At 45.1% G+C, this 21,124-nt stretch overlaps 1 protein-coding gene across 2 annotated transcripts in view; it reads right to left on the bottom strand.

Annotated features, from left to right (window-relative positions):
* The window catches only part of SEC24B (SEC24 homolog B, COPII coat complex component), a 2,214,138-nt gene that overhangs the window by 1,777,342 nt on the left and 415,672 nt on the right, over positions 1-21,124 (bottom strand). For both annotated transcript variants that reach the window (XM_069630875.1, XM_069630876.1), the window contains exon 6: positions 14,019-14,206. In XM_069630875.1, coding sequence (XP_069486976.1) covers positions 14,019-14,206 — 188 coding nt within the window. The remainder of the gene's footprint in view (positions 1-14,018; positions 14,207-21,124) is intronic.

Below are 21,124 nucleotides of genomic sequence, written 5' to 3'. Positions count from 1 at the left end.
CGAGCGTCAATCCTCTTGTTAACGTGAAGTCCAGAGTGTGGCTTATCCCAGACCTTGCGGACCTCGGCCAAAACGTCCCTCTGGAGGAACAATCCAGTAGATTTGGGAAAACTCCTTCCCAGTACCTTAAGAGGTTTAGGGCCCTCAAAAAGACTGTTGTTACCCCTTGAGCTACCTGGGTGTGTGAATGTTTGAAAAACAAATATGGTTGGGTTATGGGTTACAGAGTGAACTCCTTTGAAGGAATGAGAAATCTGTTTTTGTTAACAGTCTATTTTTGATGTCTGCTCTCCTGAGCTGAGACAGCACTTGGCTGACTCAAAAGAGATTGATCCCAAAAAGTTAGCAAAGATTGCTGACTTGTGGGCTGCCAACAGGGCCACTCGCAAGGATTCTGGGGCCACTCAAAAAGGATGAGGGGAAGCAGCACAAGAAAGATGGAAAAGAGAATTCAAATTCCAACCACCCAAGAGAGAGCCACAAACAGAAAAAGGGATAACACCATGGGAAATCAGGTCAGTCTAGTGAAACCGCTGCTCTGGTGCTAAACCAGAGGGGGGTCAGCAGAGGACCCCATTCCAAAGAACATTTGGTAAATGTTATGCTTGTGGGTCAACTGACCATGTGAAAGGGCATCCCAGATGCAAGGGTAAACCTTCAGGGGTCCACACTGCCTCCTTAGCCTTCATCCCTGAAGAATTTGTTCATATGGCAAGTGGTAACTTTAAATTATACGCTGAAGACCCCATTGGAGTCTCAGCCAAGTGTTTCTTTAGTGTCCCTGGGTCTGTGGGAACAGCAGAATGTACATGTGTATAACTCTATTCCAGATAACACCAAAGAATACTACAAGTAGAGTACTTGCAAATGGCCAGGAGACCCCTTCCATTAGAAACACTGGGGCCAGCATTACAGTAATGGATGAAACTTTTTTCAAGCCCGAGGATGTTGCTAAGGCACCGAAAGGTCCCACTAAGCTTGCTGGAGGCCGACTCCAGATGGTTCCTATACTACCAGCTATCGTCCAGTGCAACAATATGACTGTAAGAATACCAGCCATTGTACAAAGTGAGGTGCCTGGAAGAGTCATGTTGGGGAATTACTTAAAGACTCTTGGAGTTGCATCAAGCACCCCCAGGCCTTTCAGTAAAAGGAAGCAGGTGCAAACTAGATTGGCCAGAGAGGCAACTTTAGATTACTCTCAGTGGGAAGTTCCTATAACTCCCAGTCCACAGGAAGTACACCCTTCTAATTCCAAGCCAGAGAAGGAGACAAAGGGGAAACCCAAGGTCTCAGGAAAGAAGAAAGTTGCCACACCTGTTCAAAGGACGAGGACATCCCAGAGAGGACAGTCCAAGGTCACACCTGTCACCCCCCACCAGCTGAGGCTGAGTGTGAGGATAAACCAGGAAATGGTGAATCAGCTACTGGTGAAACAGAGCTGGAAGAAGCCCTTCCCTATGTTGGAGATCTGGGTCCTTAAGACCATCCTGAGCTGCAGACTTTGCTTGTAGAAGGTGGACCCTCTAGAGCAGACTTTGTCCTACTCTTGAAGGACTTCGCCAACAAGCAGCTTCCCAGCTGGAAGGGTAAGTGCCAGGGAAGCACAGGCTGTACTGGCAGGATGACCTCCTTTACAGTGAGCCTATTGAGTTTACCCCAGGGGACTACAGGAGACTTGTAGTGCCTCAGGTGGTGAGACCCCAGTTAGCCCATAAGATTCCTCTAGCTGGTCACTTAGGTTTTAAGAAGACCAAGGAGAGGATTGACCTGTATTTCTACCGGCCCAAGATGGGGTCTGATGTAGATAAATTCTGTAGAAGCTGTCACACTTGTCAGACGTCTGGCAAGAGTGGGGCCAAGAACGTGGCACCCTTGGTGCCTCTCCCAGTAGTGGGAGTTCCTTTTGAGAGAGTAGGGATTGACATTGTTGGTCCCCTAGACCTTCCCACATCTTCAGGCAACCGATTTATATTGGTTGTGGTAGACCATGCTACCAGGTACCCTGAAGCCAAACCTATGAGGACAGTTAATGCGTAGGCAGTGACTTAGGCCTTCCTTAGTATTTTTTTATCAGGGTTGGTTTTCCTAAGGAGGTCATTTCAGAAAGGAGGACCAATTTTATGTCCCACTACATGCAATCCATGTGGAAAAACTGTGGAGTGACCTACAAGTTCTCAACATCCTACCATCTCCAAACCAATAGATGGTGGAGATGTTTAATAGAACTATGAAGAACATGATTGGTGCTTTAGAGGAACCCCTTAGAAGAAAGTGGCACCTTCTACTGCCATGCCTTCTCTTTGCTTATAGAGAAGTCACTCAGGAAGGGGTGTGTTTCAGCCCCTTTGAGCTCCTCTATGGTCATCCGGTTAGAGGTCCATTGGCCCTAATTAAGGAAGGGTTGGAGAGTGCTCCTTCGCTCAAGCCAGTGCAAGTCACTATGTGTTAGGTCTCTGCAGGAGAATGACAAATGATGATCGAAGCTTCTGATAACTTGAAAGCCGGTCCGGCTCTGGTTAAACATTGGCATGACCAGAAGGGCAACATGATGGAGTTCACTCCAGACCAGCTAGTTCTAGTTACGGTACCTACAAGGCAGCGGGCATTACAGGACAAATGGATTGGACCCTTCAAGGTTGTGGGCAAACTTGGAGGTCAATGACTTAGTGGTATTGGGCAATCTCAAGGAGGCCCTGAGGGTCTTTCACACTAACCGCCTGAAGGCATATGTATTCAGAAGAGAACTAAGAGCTTTGCTCTTAGCATCTGATCAAGAGGAGGAAGGAGAGTGAACCTCTACCTGACCTTCTCAGGGGGCAGCCTTTAGATGGAAAAATAGAAGGAGTTAATCTCTCTTCTGATCTGCTTCTGCAACAACAGGAGAAGTGCAAAGTTCTTTTGAATCAGTTTGACTGCCTGTTTTCTCTAACAGCAGGCTTGACCCCTTGGGGCCAGCATGATATACTCACCTCACTGGTGACTGTTTTCCTGTCAAAAGCAGGGGTTACAGACTGTCAGACCTGTAAGAACCCACATAAAGGAAGAGGTCATGGGGTAATAGAGCCATCTGCAAGTCCATGGGCTAGTCCAGTTGTACTGGTGCCAAAGGCAAGATCCAAGAAGTTGAGAATCTGTGTGGACTATAGAGCTCTTAATGCAGTTACCACGACTGATGGCCATCCTTTACCTAGGGCAGATGAGCTGGTGGACAAACTTGGTTCAGCCAAGTTCCTCAGTACATTTGATCTAACATCAGGCTGTTGGCAAATAGCTCTGACAGACCATGCCAAGGAGAAAACTGCATTTTCCACATCAGGAGGCCTCTACCAGTTTAAGGCTATGCCTATTGGACTAGAAAATGCCCCTGCTACATTCAAAAGGACGGTAAATCATATTTTGAATGGGATGGAGGACTTCTGCATGGCATACTTGGATGACATTGCAGTGTTCAGCCCCACTTGGGAAGAGCATCTTGACCACCTTGGCTATGTATTGCAGGCTCTTGAGCAGGCCCACTTGACCATAAAGGCAAGCAAAAGTCAAATTGGTCAGAGTAAAGTGCAAGCTGTATAAGACTGAGACACCCCTACAACTCAAATCCAATTGAGAGCCTTTCTAGGTCTCACAGGTGACTATAGGGACTTAATTGAGAACTATGGGACCATAAACTGCTAATCGAAACATCCTTCAGCATATTGTAGGTTTGTCTAAACAGTACCCAAACGTTAAAAAGGAAGAGGTAGCTTTGACTCAATCTGTTCTATATTTGCACTGATTTAACCCTTGCAAGTCAGGCTCCCCCGTCAACAGAAAAGAGGGTACCTGACCATTTCTGTATGAGTGTACTTCCATTGCTGCAGCAGGAACCGAGTGCCAGGTGACAAGAACTCCAGAATAGAGTGCATTGTTTTTAAGTCGGACCGTAGCTCCAGGAGGATCCTCTGGACTCCCTTGAAGCAGGACTAACCAAGCCTGAGCCAACTCAACAGAGTGCTGGACCCCAGAAGCAAGGAAAGCCAAGAAGGCATCCAAGAACTGTGGTGGTGCTTTTTGCGAGAAGCAGAAACCGCGAAGTGCCGCTGATCTGAACTTTGCCCATTGCTGCTGCCGACCTTTGAATCGTAGCGCAGGAGTCCCCATACGTCCTTCCTCTTGTCCTCACGACTGAGGGCCAGGAACAACAGGATCTCCAGGACCTACAGGAGGAACAGAAGCCAGCTGGAAGCATTTCTTCAGACCTAAGGTACTGTGAACTAAGTGGTACTTACTTCTTGTTGTGTAGTTTGCTAGCTCTCAGTTGAGACTTGCATTGGCTACCTCTTGCAGAGTTGCTTACAGCTTTGCCTACCACAAGCCTTCAAGCTTGTACCCCAACAGCGATTTCTTTTTCTACAAAACTCTCTAACAACTTGTGCAAGACTTTTTACTTACCTTCAAGAAGTGTCTCAGCTCCCCTAGACTTTGTTCAATTGACATTCGCTGCCCGGGCTCCCTGAAGACTCTTAACCTCTGAATTTGTGTTTTGATCTGTCCCTACAAAAAGTCATACATTCTTTACTTGTATCGCTGGGAAAGGGTTAATCTACATTGCATTGAGGGAGTGGGGTTCAAAAGTGCTTACTTGTTTGAGAAACATGTTAACCATTGTTTCCTTCCCTAACCTTTTCTTTTTTGACACCAACCTCAGTTTTGCTCTAAATGTACCAGTGATATATCAATGTCCAGAGTGTCCTAGTTATTGAAGTCACCTCAGGGTGTAGGAAGTGTCTGTGTGACATCCCAAAGGGGTACCTACTCATTTTATTGAAACAGAGTGTATTTTGATATATATATATATATATATATATATATAAGACGTCTTATTCAAAATGACTGTTTTAAATAATAAATAATTGTTTAATCAAGAAACCCTGAGGGTAAGTGTTAATTGGATACTTACCACTGTGAAACTATGTTGCAACCCTACAGCTCACATTGACCCATCTTGAGATAACCTATGAACTCCAAATAACGGCTACCAAAATGCCGGGAAATCATTCCAAAACGAGTCCCAATGTTACAAAAGTTCTTTAATATGGTGAACAGCCGAGACGTGTTTCGAGGGCTGTATTAGATATTTTACCATATATGTTAGTTTACATATAACATAATCAGTTAGTGAAAGTTAGTGAAAGTGGTATCACAATTCATTTTTCAACATAAAATTTAACAAAGAGTGGTATCCAAAAGATATTACATGTATATTAACAGAAATGAGAGGGCCAAACATTGTTTAAGAAATAAAAGTCATACCATATTGTATCATAACAACGGATCAGGATGAACAGGTGAGTTGAGGGTAGTGGAGGAAAAATAAGAAAAAAGCAGGCGAAATAAGAAATGTTTCTACACATTAGTATCAATAATAAAAATTCCCAAAAATGTAATTGGCTGTCTCAGAATAGTACCATTAATAGGGAAAGTGATTTCAAAACCAGAAAAAGGGTATCACTCTCCCTTAGATGGAGATGGCACATCTTTCTAATGATTAGCTGACAATGTTGGCACTCCAGAATACAATGTTGGCACTCCAGACTACAATGATATAATATGCTATTGCATCTGTAGGTGCCAGAAGCTATCCACAGCTGGGATTATTGTTTCTGCTCAATGGGAGCCGCATACAATTTGGTTTAAGAAGAGAAGCTTTATCCAACAGAGTATCTGCTATTTACAGACTTCAGGTAGATTACCATTTATTGACAATTCCTTTTAGGTTAATCTAAACTAATGTAAAGAGATCCAAATAAATATCTGGGTTTTCTATTCACAGTTAACCATTTTCTAATTGGAAGATCTAGCTGATATACAAGACTTTTGTTCAAACTGATATGAGTTCATCACAACTAGCAATCTTTCCTAACTCAAAGGATTATTTAATAAAACAGAAAAAGTTACCTGATAAGTGCAATCACTCAATTACCAATAAGACTATAGGTGTGGAACATATATATGGGATACATTACTCACCGTAATCGTATTTCTGATGCTTGTATCTGCTTAGATTCACATGCTGTGCATAGGCCGACATCTAGTGGAAGCTGCAGAGTATTACAGTTTGTTTTTCGAAACTCGAAAATGGGCGTCGACACAGGGCGTGCCAGTAATACTATCCCTAGTGTGACGTCCACTGTACCCAAGATCCCTCACGCGTCTAGGATCCTCAAATTGTATTTTTTCTGACATGAGGTAGCATGCGGAGTAGCGCGAGTACAGATAATCCAAGCAGATAGATAGAAAGGTAAGACTACAAGCAACCATGCGCCTTCTCTCAGAGGGGAGGAAGGGTGGGTCGCATGTGAATCTAAGCAGATACAAGCATCAGAAATACGATTACGGTGAGTAATGTATCCCTTCTGAGGCTTGTGGAATCTGCTTAGATCACATGCTGTGCATAGATTAGCAAGCAGTACCTGAAGAAGGAGGTGGGATGTGAGAAGGGTCATGAGCAAATAAGTGTCTTAGAACCGCTTGTCCCACTTGTGTATCTGCCTTGGAATGGGTGTCAATGCAGTAATGCTGAGTAAAAGTGTGAATAGAGCTCCAAGTAGCTGCTTTGCAAATGGTGTCAAGGGGTATATTTGCAATGAAAGCCAGAGTGGCCCCAATGCCTCTAGTAGAGTGGGCTCTTGGCGTGAAAGGCAGAGTTCTTTCAGAGAGTGAGTAACACACCTGGATACAGTTAATAATCCACTTCGAGATGGCACCTTTAGAGACGCGATCCCCCTTTCTGCCTGTAGCTACGGAGACAAACAGTTGATCTGTTTTTCTTAGCGGTCTGGTCTTATTTACATAGTAGAGGACTGCCCTACGCACATCTAGGGTGTGTAGTTTCACAACAGCCGAGCTTTGAGGGTCCTGGAAGAAAGCCGGAAGCTCGATGGACTGGTTTACGTGGAATTTAGATATAAATTTAGGTGAGAACCTAGGGTGGGTGGGTAAAACCAGTTTGTCTTTATGGACAGTAAAGAAGGGATCCTGCTCTGACAGAGCCTGAATTTCACTGACCCTTCTTATAGAAGTAATAGCTACTAAGAAGGCCGTTTTATAAGTCAGGTGTTTGAGACTGCTTTTATGCATGGGCTCGAAAGGGGGTCCCATGCGCTTAGATAGCACCACATTAAGGTCCCACCCTGGTGGTGGGTTTAAAATAGGAGGGTGAAGTCTCTTTACTCCTTCCATGAAGGCTTTAACTACTGGTACTTTCCACCACGAGACCTTGTTATGGGAAGTGGTGTATGCCGACAGGGCTGCCAGGTGTACTTTCAGTGAGTTAAAAACCAATCCTGCGTCTAGCAGGTGGAGCATGTATGTAACAATAGTGGAAGGAGTGCAATCAACTGGGTTGATGTGTCTACTCTGGCACCAGATAACAAATCTCTTCCACTTGTCAAAGTAATGGTGCCTTGTGTTTGGTTTCCTAGATTCCTTTAGGATGTCCATACACCTCTGTGGTAAATTGAGATGTCCAAACTCTATGACCTCAGAAGCCATGCTGCCAGGTTCATTGAGTTGGGTTGCTGATGCACTGTCTGACCTTGGTGCTGGGACAGTAGGCTGTACCAGGCTGGAAGTTTGATGGGCTCGCACACCGCCATCCTGCGCAGGTGTGGGAACCACAGTTGTCTTGCCCACATGGGAGCAACTAGGACGAGCGTCATCAACTCTCTGTTCATCTTGTTCACCACCTTCCTTATGAGAGGAGTTAGTGGAAAAGCGTACGCAAACATCCCTGACCAGTTCATCCACGGGGCGTTCCCTTGGGAGTCTGGTTGGGGGAACCTGGATGCAAATCCTGGGCATTGTTTGTTTTCGCTTGTGGCGAATAAGTCTATAGTGGGGAAACCCCACTGAGAGAAGATATTTTCTACGACCTCTCTGTGTAGAACCCATTCGTGTTCCTCTGGGAGGGAGTCTCTGCTCAGCGCATCTGCTAGGGAATTGAGCTCCCCTGGAACATGTTGTGATGACAGGAAGATGTTACGTCTGAGTGCCCATATCCAGATTTTCTGGGCAAGCTTGGACAGATTTGGCGAACGAGTCCCTCCTTGCTTGTTCAGGTAGAACATGGCTGTTGTGCTGTCCGTCCGGATTTGCACTGACAGGTTTAGTAGGTGGGGCTCGAACGCTTGAAGCGCTCTGAATACTGCCAGAAGCTCTAGCAGGTTGATGTGGTTCTTGGCCACTGAGGGAGACCAGAGACCCTGAGCTGTGTGGTGGAGATGGTGAGCACCCCACCCCGTCAGACATGCATCGGTAGTGACTGCTGCCTGTACTTCGGGATTGTAAAAGGGTTTTCCCTGTGCAAGATTCTCTCTTGTCCACCAGTGAAGGCTTTGTACTAGTGTTGGCGAAACGACCACTAGATCGTCCCACTGACCACTTGCCTGAGACCTCTGTTTCGCCAACCATTCCGGCATGCGACGCATGCGCAGGCTTCGCGTGGGGTGCCAGGTAAATACATGACGCCATCATGCCCAGTAAACGCATTGCTTTGCGTACCATTATTTGGTGACCGGACTGATATTGCGGAATTTGCAGTAGTATATTCCGAATTCTTTCCTCTGAAGGAAATATCAACCCCTCTTGAGTATCTAGGATTGCTCCTAGGAACTGTTTGGAGGTGCTTGGCACCAGGCTTGACTTGTTCTCGTTGATTGAGAAGCTTAATTCATGGAGGAGGTCGATAGTCCTTTGAATGTTTGTCCTGCAAATTACTGGGGTTTCCCCCGTTATGAGCCAGTCGTCAAGATAAGGGTACACTGGGATTGCCTCCCTGCATAGGTGTGCAGCCGCCACCGCCAGTACCTTGGTGAATACCCTTGGTGCCGAAGCTATCCCCAAGGGCAGTACTTTGAATTGGTAGTGCCGACTGTCCACCTTGAAGCGCAAGTACCTTCTGTGCGCTGGGAACATGGAAATATGAAAATAGGCATCTTTCATATCCAAGGTTGCCATGTAATCCCCTTTTTTAGGAGGGGGATTACCTCTTGTAGCGTAGTCATACGAAACTTTTGGAGCTTGACATACTTGTTGGCAGGCCGTAAGTCCAATACTGGGCGCATTGTCAAATCTTTCTTTGGCACAAGGAAGTTAATACTTAAATACCCTTGTTTACCTTGTGTCCCGGGACGAGTTCCATCGCGTCCTTTTCTAGCAGAATAGCGATCTCCTCGAGGAGAATCTTCTGATGTTCTAAAGAGTGTACTCTCTGTCGTGGAGGATGGTTCCGGGGACGCTGCAGTAGTTCTATACAGTACCCTGTGGATACTGTTGACAGCACCCATCTGTCTGATGTGATCCCTTCCCGAGCCTGGGTGAAGTTGGAAATGCGTCCCGCTACTGGGGTTGCGTGAGAAGGGACCCTGAACTGAGCGTCACTGCTTTGGTGGAGGCGTGCCGCCTCCCTTGCTGGGGCTGCCTCTGCCTTTACCACGACCGCTCCTATTACCCCTGCCGAAACCCTGGGTAGACTGTTGGCTGTTGTTCCACTGTGTACCCTGCCCCTGCGAATAGTTAGATCCTCTCTGGGAATTTTGGCCGCGTGGGCGATGAAAATTACTATTCCCTCTCTGGTTAGGGGGTTTATTGGTTAACTGGCCAAGGGACTTGAGTGTCTCGTATTCGTCCTTGGCATTCTTCAGTGCATCCTCGACCGCCTTACCAAACAACAGATCGGCTTCCACCGGTTTGTCCAACAATGATGCCTGGGTTTCTGCCTTAAAACCAGACTGCCGTAACCACGCATGTCTCTTGATAACAGTGCCTTCTGCTATCAATCTGCCTGCGTTGTCCGCGGCGTCAAAGGTTGCTTTCAAAATGCAACCAGACATGGCTCTACCCTCAGCGGAAATCCGAGCTAACTGGCCCTTTAAAGGTTCCGGAGCAGAGGCTATGAGTGCCGCGACTTCTTCCCACTGTTGGCAGTTGTAGCTGGCCAACAGGGTGGTGGAGTTTGCAATCCTTGCCAGATAGGCGGACGTTGAGGCTACTTTCCGGCCGAACCCATATAGTTTTTTGCTCTCCTTGTCTGGAGGAGCTTCAGACGATGACAAGGGTGTTCCAGCCCTCTTACGAGTGTTAGTGACAACTAGGGAGTCTGGCTTCAGATGTCCTCTTATATAGGGAGGGTCAGACTGGGCTGCCCTGAAAAGTTTTTCAACCCTGGGATTGACTGCTCTGGTGAGGTTCGGGTTCACCAGGGACGGGTCTATTCTTCGCTGAATGGACTTAAGGATAGGGATGGTCTGGGCAACAGGCCTCCTTTCTCCCACTAACTCCTCGGCGAAGTCCCTCTCCTCCTGGACACCGTGGGTGTCAATATGGAAATGTTCTGCTGCACATGCGAGAACCTCGTTTAGGAGGGGTTGGTTATCGACAGGGGAGTCGGTAACCGGGGCTTCGTTTTCTACCGGGGAATCTACTCTGTAGGTTTCAGGGTCTTCCTCTTCCTGGTCCTCATCATCCCCATAGTAGTCCGTCCCGGTTTGCTCTTCTACCATGCCAAATTCTTGGTCCTCACCAAAGGAAGCCTCTCCTTGATACAGCGAGTATGGTCTTGAGTATGGTTGTACCTCGAAGGGGTCTGTAGACCTCATCGGTGTCTCAAACCAGGGCGTCTTACTCGGGGGGATAGGATCTTTAGAGCCTGAGGGTGTCGCCCCTTGTGGATCATACGAAAGGAAATGGTCTGGATTTTTATCGTAAAAGTCAGCCAAAGAAGACATCCTTGACATGACCCTATCTATGTCTTCACTCGACCACTTTTTGGAACTGGGAATGACTCTCTTAGCAAGTCTCTGAGATTTATCTTGAGTAGATTTGCTGGTTTTAGACATATCAACAGACCTGGTCTTGTCTGTCTGTTTAGGGGGAGTGGCGTGTTTTACAGGTGTGGAAGAGTGCAAAGGCTGCTTCTTCTGCTGTTTTCCCCCCTCCCCGTGAGTGGAAAAGTGTTTTCCCTGTCCTTTTGTGGCTCCGGAGGTTTTCGACGCCTGGCGTCAAGGATCGGGGGTAGAGTCCCTGTCCTTCGAGCGTGGGGCCGCGCTGATCTTGTCTGTGGGCTCCGACTCCTGGAGCGCAGCCTGGGGGTGGAAGTCGTCTTCGTCCTCCGACGATGGAACTTCTGTTAGCCTAGGGAGCGAGGCACTCTTGGCAAGAGTGGATGATTGCCTGGAGTCATGCGGCGATCTAGATCGAGAACGCCCAGAGGACACCGAATCGGACCGTTCTGTTTGTGCCTCTTTCCGAGAACTCGACTCGGTTGGACTTCGTGTGTTTAGTGTGTGTGAAGCGCTTTTGTCGCTGGGGGTCTTCCGCATAGCCGCCCTGCCGGACGACCTTCCGAGGTCGGGGACCTGCGCTCGGCTGTCTTTCGACACTGTAATGCCCTCGCCGTCCGAATGTACGGCGTCGCTGCCGTCGCTGAAGGCGCCCTCCGCTGCCATGGCCGCCTGCCTGGCGTGGTGGGCCCAACGCTTCGTCGAACGGTCCTTAAGTGTCTTAGGTTTAAACCTACTACATGCTCTGCAGTTCGCTTCGGGGTGGTCCCTCGGCAAGCAGAGATTGCACGTGGTGTGCCTGTCGACCCAAGAGTATTTGAGGCAGCGGGCTGTTAAGTGTAGGAAATGTATAAGGTGTACCTATATACCAAGAGTGTAGAGTATGTCCAACCCCCCACTCTCCCTACTTGCAGGGCCAAGGCCAGAGGCCTTCCAAGGCCAGAGGCCTTCCGAGGCCCAAATCCGTCGTGCAGCAGCCGACGGTCGATTTCTTCTCCAGCCGGCGTCGAGTGTCGAAGTTCGACGTTTGGATGGGGAAGGATGTAAATAATTTAATGTTTTAGCAAAAGTATGGCTAAGGCCAGGGGACTCCGCAAAATGCTTCCGACCAGTATGGCGGAAAAAAACAATCTGAGGATCCTAGACGCATGAGGGATCTTGGGTACAGTGGACGTCACACTAGGGATAGTATTACTGGCACGCCCTGTGTCGACGCCCATTTTCGAGTTTCGAAAAACAAACTGTAATACTCCGCAGCTTCCACTAGATGTTGGCCTATGCACAGCATGTGATCTAAGCAGATTCCACAAGCCTCAGAAATATATGTATATAAATAAAACAATCAACAAGTACAGTACAAAGAACACACAATGATTTTTAATTATGATATCTGATACTAGATGGAATGGCTGCACAAACATTTAAATATTAAGGGAGAATGATACCTTTTTTCTGGTTTTGAAATAACTTTCACTATTAATGGTACTATTCTGAGACAGCCAATTAATTTTTTGGGAATTTTTTTGGGACTTTATAGGTTATTTGGTTTGAGCACATATGCTGAAAACCCCCACCAGACTCTGTGGACTGTTTACAATTTTCGGAACCCTGTGGGAGGCTGTGAGGGAAGGGTTCTGTCCGCAGCCACCAGTTTATTTCTCTCATTTGTACTAAAAGGCAATTAACAATCAACCATAACAAATTTGAGAGTAGTCACTAGCGCGCAGCTGATATACGATCCCACACTCCATATTACTGACAATCTTGAGATAAGCCTCGCTGCTCAGTCACTCTACCAACTTGTGTAGTACAGACTAATACCAAAGGTTGGGTTGCTATTGCCAAGAGGACAAGGATGGTGCAGTCTCCCACAGGGTACTGCATACAATATTGCCTAACAGACTGTATTCCTGAACGAAAGTGAAGGCTAGTAAATCTGCTGTCTCCTTATTCCGGCGTCCCCTTCATTCCCCTACTTCTGCTTGGTTGGCCAGCCTCGTGCCTTTTGTCTGCTGCTACGGTTCACACTCCATTCCCAGTTTCAGCTCCTTCCACTCCTAATTGCCTGCACTTGAGGGGGCCCTTTATGCCTCACAGGTTACTTCAGGTCTGGGCTCTTAGGCTCAATTCCCTGACTACTGCAATGGATGTTAGGCTTAATTGCAATGGCATGCCTCTTCGGCCCCGTTCCTCGTCTCAGTACTTCTAGAATTCTGCACTTGTAGTCACTTTTTGTAACAGTGTTTTCTTGTGACAAGTGAGTTCTTTTTAAGTGTAGTTTCATTTTTTTTCCTAAACTCATTAAGAGATGGAATATGAGAATTAGCTGTTTCAGAGAAAGGTAATTTACTGAAGACATTTCCATATTCTTTCACATTCGACCCTTGGAGTGATGAAGGTGTTTAGTTTGGGATACCCAAAAGGATCTTTCCTTTGGCAAGGCTTGTTCAGATTTTACAATACTTGTGTTCACGTCATTAATTTTAATATGAGGGTCATGGACATTAAAATGACAATGAGCAATTATCTTTTCTGGTGCATTGGTAAGGTCCCAAAAGGGAAGGAAATTGCGTCTTACCAATTGGAATCTCTTCACAACCCTGGGCCCGGTCTCTTCCCAGGTAGGCGTGCCGCAGTACACCACCACCCCCGGTTGGAATCAGAAAGTGTCTACCTTCCCCTGGCCACCTGGGAGGAGACTTTAGGTAGGGTTTCATTGAGGGATCTACCCAGGCCCCAACCCAAAGGACTACCTGCTTAAACACAATCTGCATACCCTGCACATTACAAGCATCAATGAAAGAACAAGGTAAACTTGCACTACTTCTACTAATCGTACATAACCCTTCTGCGCAAATCTCCAAGCAGCAAGAGAGCATAAAATATACCAACAATATAACTTAAAAGAAAGCTGTTAACTAGAGTTCAAGTGACCTGGAAAGGCTATACGAGTTTTCGTATTTTACTTAAAGTTGCCATTTATAGGCACCCATTATTCCAAAGAATAAAATGTTGTAGCCTGGGACACATTGTGCTCTTTGTTTTCTTTAACTTAAGTATGATGAATAGAAAAAGGACTACAAATAAGTGAAAATATGGCTACCAATCTAGTGTAAGTCTTCTCAATTTAGCGACAGCTTATCTTTTTTTGCTTTTCAAGGAACAGATACAAAAGATATAAAGAAAATGCCCCACCTGTGTGTAGTGTTGAAACTCGGGACGATATGATGCAATACTGGACGGTGCAGAGGAAGGAGAGGGTGTTGCATTTTGATAGCCAGGTTGTAGCGAAGGGTAACCATAGCCAAATGCCGGGGTAGCCTTGGAAGTCTGGGAAACCGTATGAGCCGGAGAATCACCGCTTACGAATGAGGAATTTGACTCTACACATAAAAAAATAAAACAGGAAATCAAACATTGAGGAATTGCACTGTGTCAATGAATACACTTAAGGCTTATCAGTAAAATAAAAACACAATTAAAAAAAACTAACAGCATCTGCTTTCAGTGAATTGGTCCAGTTCAGTAAGCCAATTGACAAACAAAGCCTACTGATACTGCATGTGTTTTTTTCATCAACATGGTTTTCTAGTAAGGAATACAAGTACACTTTATAGTGTGTCATATTGCTTTAGAATTTTGTGGTAAAATTACAGTGAACAAAAAAGTGAATGGAAAGCTTCAGCACACATGCCTTAACTTGTAGCACCATTCATTGTGCCATCTGAGTAGCATTGTTGTTTTTTTTTAGCTTGCTTGTGCCATTATTGAAAAGTGAACCAACCATCTCAAACCATTAGACCGAATCCCATCTATAACGTGTTACTTCTGTGCCAGTGTATATCTTTTGTACTGATGTCCCAAAAATCCACATATTGTATACTATCCTGTGCAGCAGGCTAGTCACCTCCTCTTACTCCAAACAACCCTGTCCTCAAACAAAAAACTAAAATTAACACATACAATCAAAGACATTTTCCCCATGTGTAAAACGTGTTTGTGTGTGCCTCACCTTAAAAGGAAATCCAGTGTTGAGGCATCCTATTCTTAGCCAGAGAGCTGGCCCGTAGAGACATGGAAAGGCACTGATGACTTTTCTTTATACTTAATGCATGATATAATATTGAACAGTAATATCCTAGGAGAGGAGGCTGAATCTGTACTACTATATTCTGTCATCTATACGGAGAACAGACTTTCCCTCCAGCATTAGGTCTGTTACAGATTTAAATACTGAGCATATAGATTATCCACCAATACAGAAAGCAATATGAAATAACCAAATGTCAACTATAAATAGCATAATAATTATACATTCAGTACGCAGTGGTATGTAGCAGGCAAACTCGCATACAAAGTTTGAGTACTGCTGGCTGACATGGCAATCAAATTGTGCATTCAAGTCCAGACAAGTCCAGACAATGTTTGCACTTATTCTCCATTCTTTGAAACAACTACATACCATGGCAAAATGCTTCTTGGAAAATGCATTTGAACTCTTGCTGCCCTGGAAGTGCTTTCTATCATTTCCTGGCACATTCTGAGAGCTCAAGTAACACAAAGGGGGGAGCCTGATATCCCAGTGAGAAGTGTTTGCCCCAACGGTCAGGTTTTAGCACAAAAAAAGGCAAAACACATCTGTAGAATAGTACTAAGCGACAGGCTTCTCAGTCAAACAGTGGTCATGGGAGGGACTGAAAATACATCTACTAGTAGAGACAAAAGGATAGCAGAATTTTCTACCTAATATTGCCTATTTGGTGACTAATTCTAAGTAACGCTGGTGTGCCGCTCATCTAAAAGTAGATGGATAAAGAAGAGAAAGACAGACAACTGTCTGCTAAGTACTTCTAAACTCACTGTCTTGTGAATATTTACCAAAATTCCCTCTTAGACCACTCTCTTTAAAAAGAGAACTATGGCATTGTTCAGCAGCTTATTTGCAGGTACAATTCAATTTATTAACCTATAGACATACTGAGCTTTTTTCCCTAGATTCTTTAGGTTAAAATTGATGTTCACTATACTATAGCCTTAGTTATAATGAAGACACCAACTCTAGGCTCTCTCTGGATCCTAATGGCTTCTTCAGATCCGCGAGGTGCTCAGAGGGAGAGCTACTTAAGTAGGTGAGAGCACTAACACCTCCTCTGCAATAGAAGTTATTTTCAAAATGTCCATCAGCGTAGACCTTGTGTGGAAAAACAGCTTCTAAATCATCAAAAAATGGTAAAAGAGGGGACATTCTGACCTTAAAGCACAACCAAGATAAAACAAGGAAACCAGAGATCCTGACTGAAATGTCACCCGGGACCAGAGGAGATCTGGAGGTACCCGCTATGAAAATTCACCCGGGACCAGAAGACAGTGGAGAGCTTGCAGCAACGGCTCTGAAAATTGATCTACTTCTTAAAGGTGTTCAAGAAAGAAATCCAGGGCTCTATGGCAGAAATACCTCAAAATGTGGTAGCAATCAACAAACAAATGGAACTGCTGAATCCCACAATGAAGATCTAGAAAATACTGCATTTGAACAGAACTACGATCTCTCGCTGCTTGGTAACAGGTTTGCCAACATAGAAGCACAAGATGCTTCATTGCAAATATATCAAAAGGATGGTGAGAACAGATTGAAAAGAAACATTGGCTAAAAAGGCATTCTCCCACAGATTTAAGATTCAGACCTGAATGACTATGTGCAGAAACTATTCAAAACATTTCAACACAACAGAATGGAAAACAAAGAAATTAAACTTGTCTGAACGCATCGATTTTACTCCCTTGTCCATCTGTAAAATAAATTAACACCAGACGTCCGGACATGGGTTCCGTAACAGCCTTTGTTTAAGGTCTCTAGATTACTGCTTCTTCAGTATTTGCCCCATATGGGGCGGACCTCTGATCTCTGCCCAAAATAAGCCAACCTATCAAGGAGTGCGTGCACGTTTGTCTGTAAAGCAAGTTTATTGTATACAAACGGCCGGGAGTAGTTGGGTGACTCCTTAGAGACAGAATTTACCACATTCTCCTAATACCACACAAAAGTTACACTTTATATACATTGTTGCAACATTTAAATAACTCCCACATATTTCGTTAGAAAATCACCCCTCTCCTCAAATCTGATTGGCTAACCCTATACTGGGAAATCTAATCCATAACCATAAATTCCCATGCTCTTATTGGACACAAACCTAAATTCACGCTAATTTGTTGCAACTGCCATTTCAGCCCACATTTTCTCTGGCCCACATCCTAGTCATCTTCCTGAGAACCTAATTGAAACCCATAAACCATTTGCTACCTCTGCCCTAGCAACCCTGGCACCTGGTTTAATAACTGGCCTCAAGTCGACCCTGCCATGTGGCCAGACTTCCCTGGTCACTGAATAACAAGCTCCCATGTTCCCAGGAAGATTATATCCCTTATCCACAACAGCACCAAGACATAAACCTATGACCCACTAGCACTTTATTTTGTTCTGACCTCAAATGACCATTTAATACCATCACAACTGGTCAAATGCAGTTATCTGCCTTCCTCCTTCATTTGACCCCGGTCAGCACTCCAGGTCACACAAAGTTCTTCTCACCAACCCAGGCTTCTGTGGCCTACACAAACCACAGCTATTCACCATGCACCCCTGTTCTCCACATGTCCCAAACACATCTCCCTTGAAAACCCCCAGATGTATGTATATATATTCTTTTGTGTTCATGACTAGTGCATTCTCACAGTGGCTTCCCGATCTGCAGGTTTTTCCTCTTGCTTGTACATCTAAAGCTCCTTACTTCCCATCTTTAGGCGCTACGTTGCACGTCACACAACTACATTGTATTCACACTGTACCCGCATAATTGTCATTATGTTGCTACGTGTATGCAAATCTAAAATGTATCACACAAAATAACACTAATGGTAACACTCATCCCATTCCAACTAACCATACTAGATACATACCAGATTGCAACATTGCGCCAACATCGCATCTACCCTAGTCATCAATATGGCACATGCAATTTAAACCTTTTTTCTACATTGAGAACCAGTATCAACCATCCCAACACCCCATCCACAATGCTAAAAAGAAAAGCCCTGCCAGACTTAACATCATGGCTATGTGGGAAATGAATTAAATACAAGTGGGGGCTCCCTTTCTCAGTGAGTTTCACCTTTGAAGAGGAATAAAGATCGATTTCATCAATGCAAGAAGCAATGCTCTCAATGAATGCAGATTCCTGTGGACTCTTGCCTCTGCCATAACTTGGCCCTACTGAGCTTTCCAAATCTTTTTTTTCACAAGCTGGGGCCTGGTCCAGAGTCAGCACAACTAAAGGAAGGAAGCAAACAAGTGGCGCAAGGAGCACATCACTACTGAGCTCCGTTGTGGCTACATTACTCAGATTTCCAACCAAAGGATACTATCCGGCTTAACCCTGCTTCCATGAATGTAACCTGTACAAGCTCACCTCAGTGTTTGTCTGTCATACTAGTAGATTGGGGCGCTTTGTTGTCACTCTTGAAAGACTTAAATAGGTTCACTTCGTCAAAGATTGGCAAGTTTGTGAAGTTTGGCATTTCGATAATAGGACTTACTTGGAGGGGATGCAATCTCGGCTCGCACTACACACCCTTCCCCCACACCCAGCCACCCAAGCCACTAGAGGCATGTAGCTTCTTCCTGGTACTTCTGTTAAAAACCTGTTGGGTATGTGTTTTCAAATTCAGAAAAAGAAATTTACGATGGAATACGGTTGCTTTTCAGTTTATTTTCTATCATTATGTAGGTCCTTAACTAGATAAGGCATACAATTAACACTTGATAAAACTTGATATTTCTTTACTACTAGCTTGGACATATTGCTTTAGGTGGAAATATGTAGGATTCTATTAGGGCTTACACTCCCCGGCTAAGAAGAGATCAGTACTGAAATTACTTCTCACACTTCATGCAAGCATAGTAATGCTCCAAGAAACCCACTTACTTCCACAAGACTATTACAACTTCTGCTTTAGAAATTACCACAGGCAGTATTTCGCTTCAAACTTTGTCCAAAAAAAAAAAAAGAAAGGATGGACAATTATAATTTCAAGAGATACAGTTTCTAAAAACGTGAGTATTAAAGGATCCGGAAGGCAGATTCCGGTTAAAAGTGTCTTTATTCAGCCATTGTTTGAATTTAGCATTAGTGCATCTCCCCAGAGACAAGCAAAGTGACTTCTTGGCAATTCTCTTCCCAAACGATGGCCACCTTCATTGAGATTGAAGTTCATTGGTGTGATTACAATTTAGTCCCAGATTCCTCACTGGATAAGACACCCACCCACCCCTGTGGATAAATAAAAAGCACTAGCCCTGGGAAGAGGTATGTTTGAGTTGGGACTAGTTAAGATCTGGAGGTTCCTTCATGAGAGGGAGAGATTACACACATTTCTTCCACGTCCAATGGGCATTGGGATTTTCCACAAATTGCTCTCCTTTTCCTTGCAGCCTCTCTGATTCCATTTGCATCGAATGCTAGGATTGTCCTGAAATCACTCTACTGTGATAGTCTCTAAGAATTTCAGGATCATTACCTCAACCTTCTTGTGAATGGAAACTGTACGACTCAACTCCCTCCTTCAAGAGCAATTAATTTGCACAGAGATTGGCAGTGTCAGTGCTACTGACAACTACTTTACAGATATGTAATAACGAGACATTCCAGTGGGTCCTATGGGATGCAATGAAGGCAGTCATTATGGGCAAGATCATTAGCTACTCTTCAGCCTATTTCAATGTAAAGGCAGCATCCAATGAGCGATTGGAGGCATTCATGAATGAGAAGGATCTGGCAAAATCAAGTACAGGATGTCTGAAAGCCTACAGGGCACTCAGAAGAGCCAGAACAGATCTCTAAGAACTGATAGCAGCAGACAGCCACCGTCTTGCAACATATATAACAATATTACTACTCACAGCAAAAAGGTTAATGGTATACAAATTACGTTTATTGAAGTCCAGAAGCTATTTTGTATGTGCCAGGGATTATGGAGGTGCCTTGCATTACAGAGAAGAGGGAAAGTGAGAAAAACCAAAGGGTGTCTGACTTACTAGTCCCCTGGGGTCTCTCTCTCAGGTGGCCAGGGCACGGCCATCGCCTTTGGATCCAGACCCTGGGGGTGGACCAGTGCGGGAGGATCACTTCGGGGGGTGGGGGTGAGACAACCAATAGTGAGACACGGTACCCCCCCACCCCCCTTTCCCGTACCCATACCCCACCCTACTTCAAAAGATTCTCCAACATTCCAGCCCCCCCCTTTCTACACAAGCACTGGGCCAAGAAAGAAGATGACAGAGTAAAAAGGCTAACGCTTGCATATTTCATTGGACATGCCCAATTAATAAGGTCAGGCAAAGTCAGGCATTTGGCCTTAATCACATACATCCAATACCCATTAGCTCCCCCGACACGGATAAAAGGCGGAACATTCAGAGACACTATAAGCAACGTGATAGACGAGAAGGAGCAGATCATCCGGGGGCTAAGGCGAATCTACTAGAGCAGGACGACCGATCGAGGGACTAGAGCAAGGGATAGAGACCCCCTGAAGTTCCCTGCAGGAGGTTGTTGCCTCCGGGAAACCGTGGAGGATATGCAGAGAAAGCCAAATCCCAGAAATAGAAGTCTGCGTTGTGTTTCAAGGACGCCATCAACCCTCCCAGGTGAACGGCAGAGTTGGAGTGGCGAGGCCAAGCCTTTGGTATCCACCTTGACTCGTGAATCAAAGCCGCAGAGAAAAGAAAGGAATGCACACAACCAGAGTTAGTGAAAGACAGGAAAGGCCGGTTTGTGTAAAGGAAAGATTGAAGCTGCAACAGTGTATCTTACAATTGAAGGTTGCGGGCGTGCTGATGAGACGCAAAAGAAAGCTAATCAGTAATGAACTTTAACGATTCCGATAACTGTGGAGCCAGTGATACAGAGTAGCAGGGTGGTCCGGCCAAATAAAGTAGCTCACTCGAAAGTCTCCACAAAATGTTTGAAGTCTTGTTAAAAAGCAGCAAGCGAACACACTCTGAAATGTGCAATGGTCAAGATTAATCCTGTCGAAAGGGGAAGTTAAAAGCTGATTGCTTTAAGATAAAGATCTCTTTGAATTTTGCTGTTTGTGTTATGGAACTACCAAGACCAAGAGACACTGGGGAAAATATCATAAGGGAGAGATAAAGTGAAAGCCGAAGCGGTCCTGCAGAGGTCTATGGAAAAAGCCTTGCACATTCGGAAGTCTTCGACATCAGTGAAGGGTCTGAGCCCGAC

The sequence above is a fragment of the Ambystoma mexicanum genome, chromosome 6q (assembly GCF_040938575.1).
Source record: "Ambystoma mexicanum isolate Mex_15411 chromosome 6q, UKY_AmexF1_1, whole genome shotgun sequence".
Taxonomy (NCBI): Eukaryota; Metazoa; Chordata; class Amphibia; order Caudata; family Ambystomatidae; genus Ambystoma; species Ambystoma mexicanum.
The sequence above is the reverse complement of the archived record's forward strand: the minus strand, read 5'-3'. Positions and strand labels throughout refer to the sequence as shown.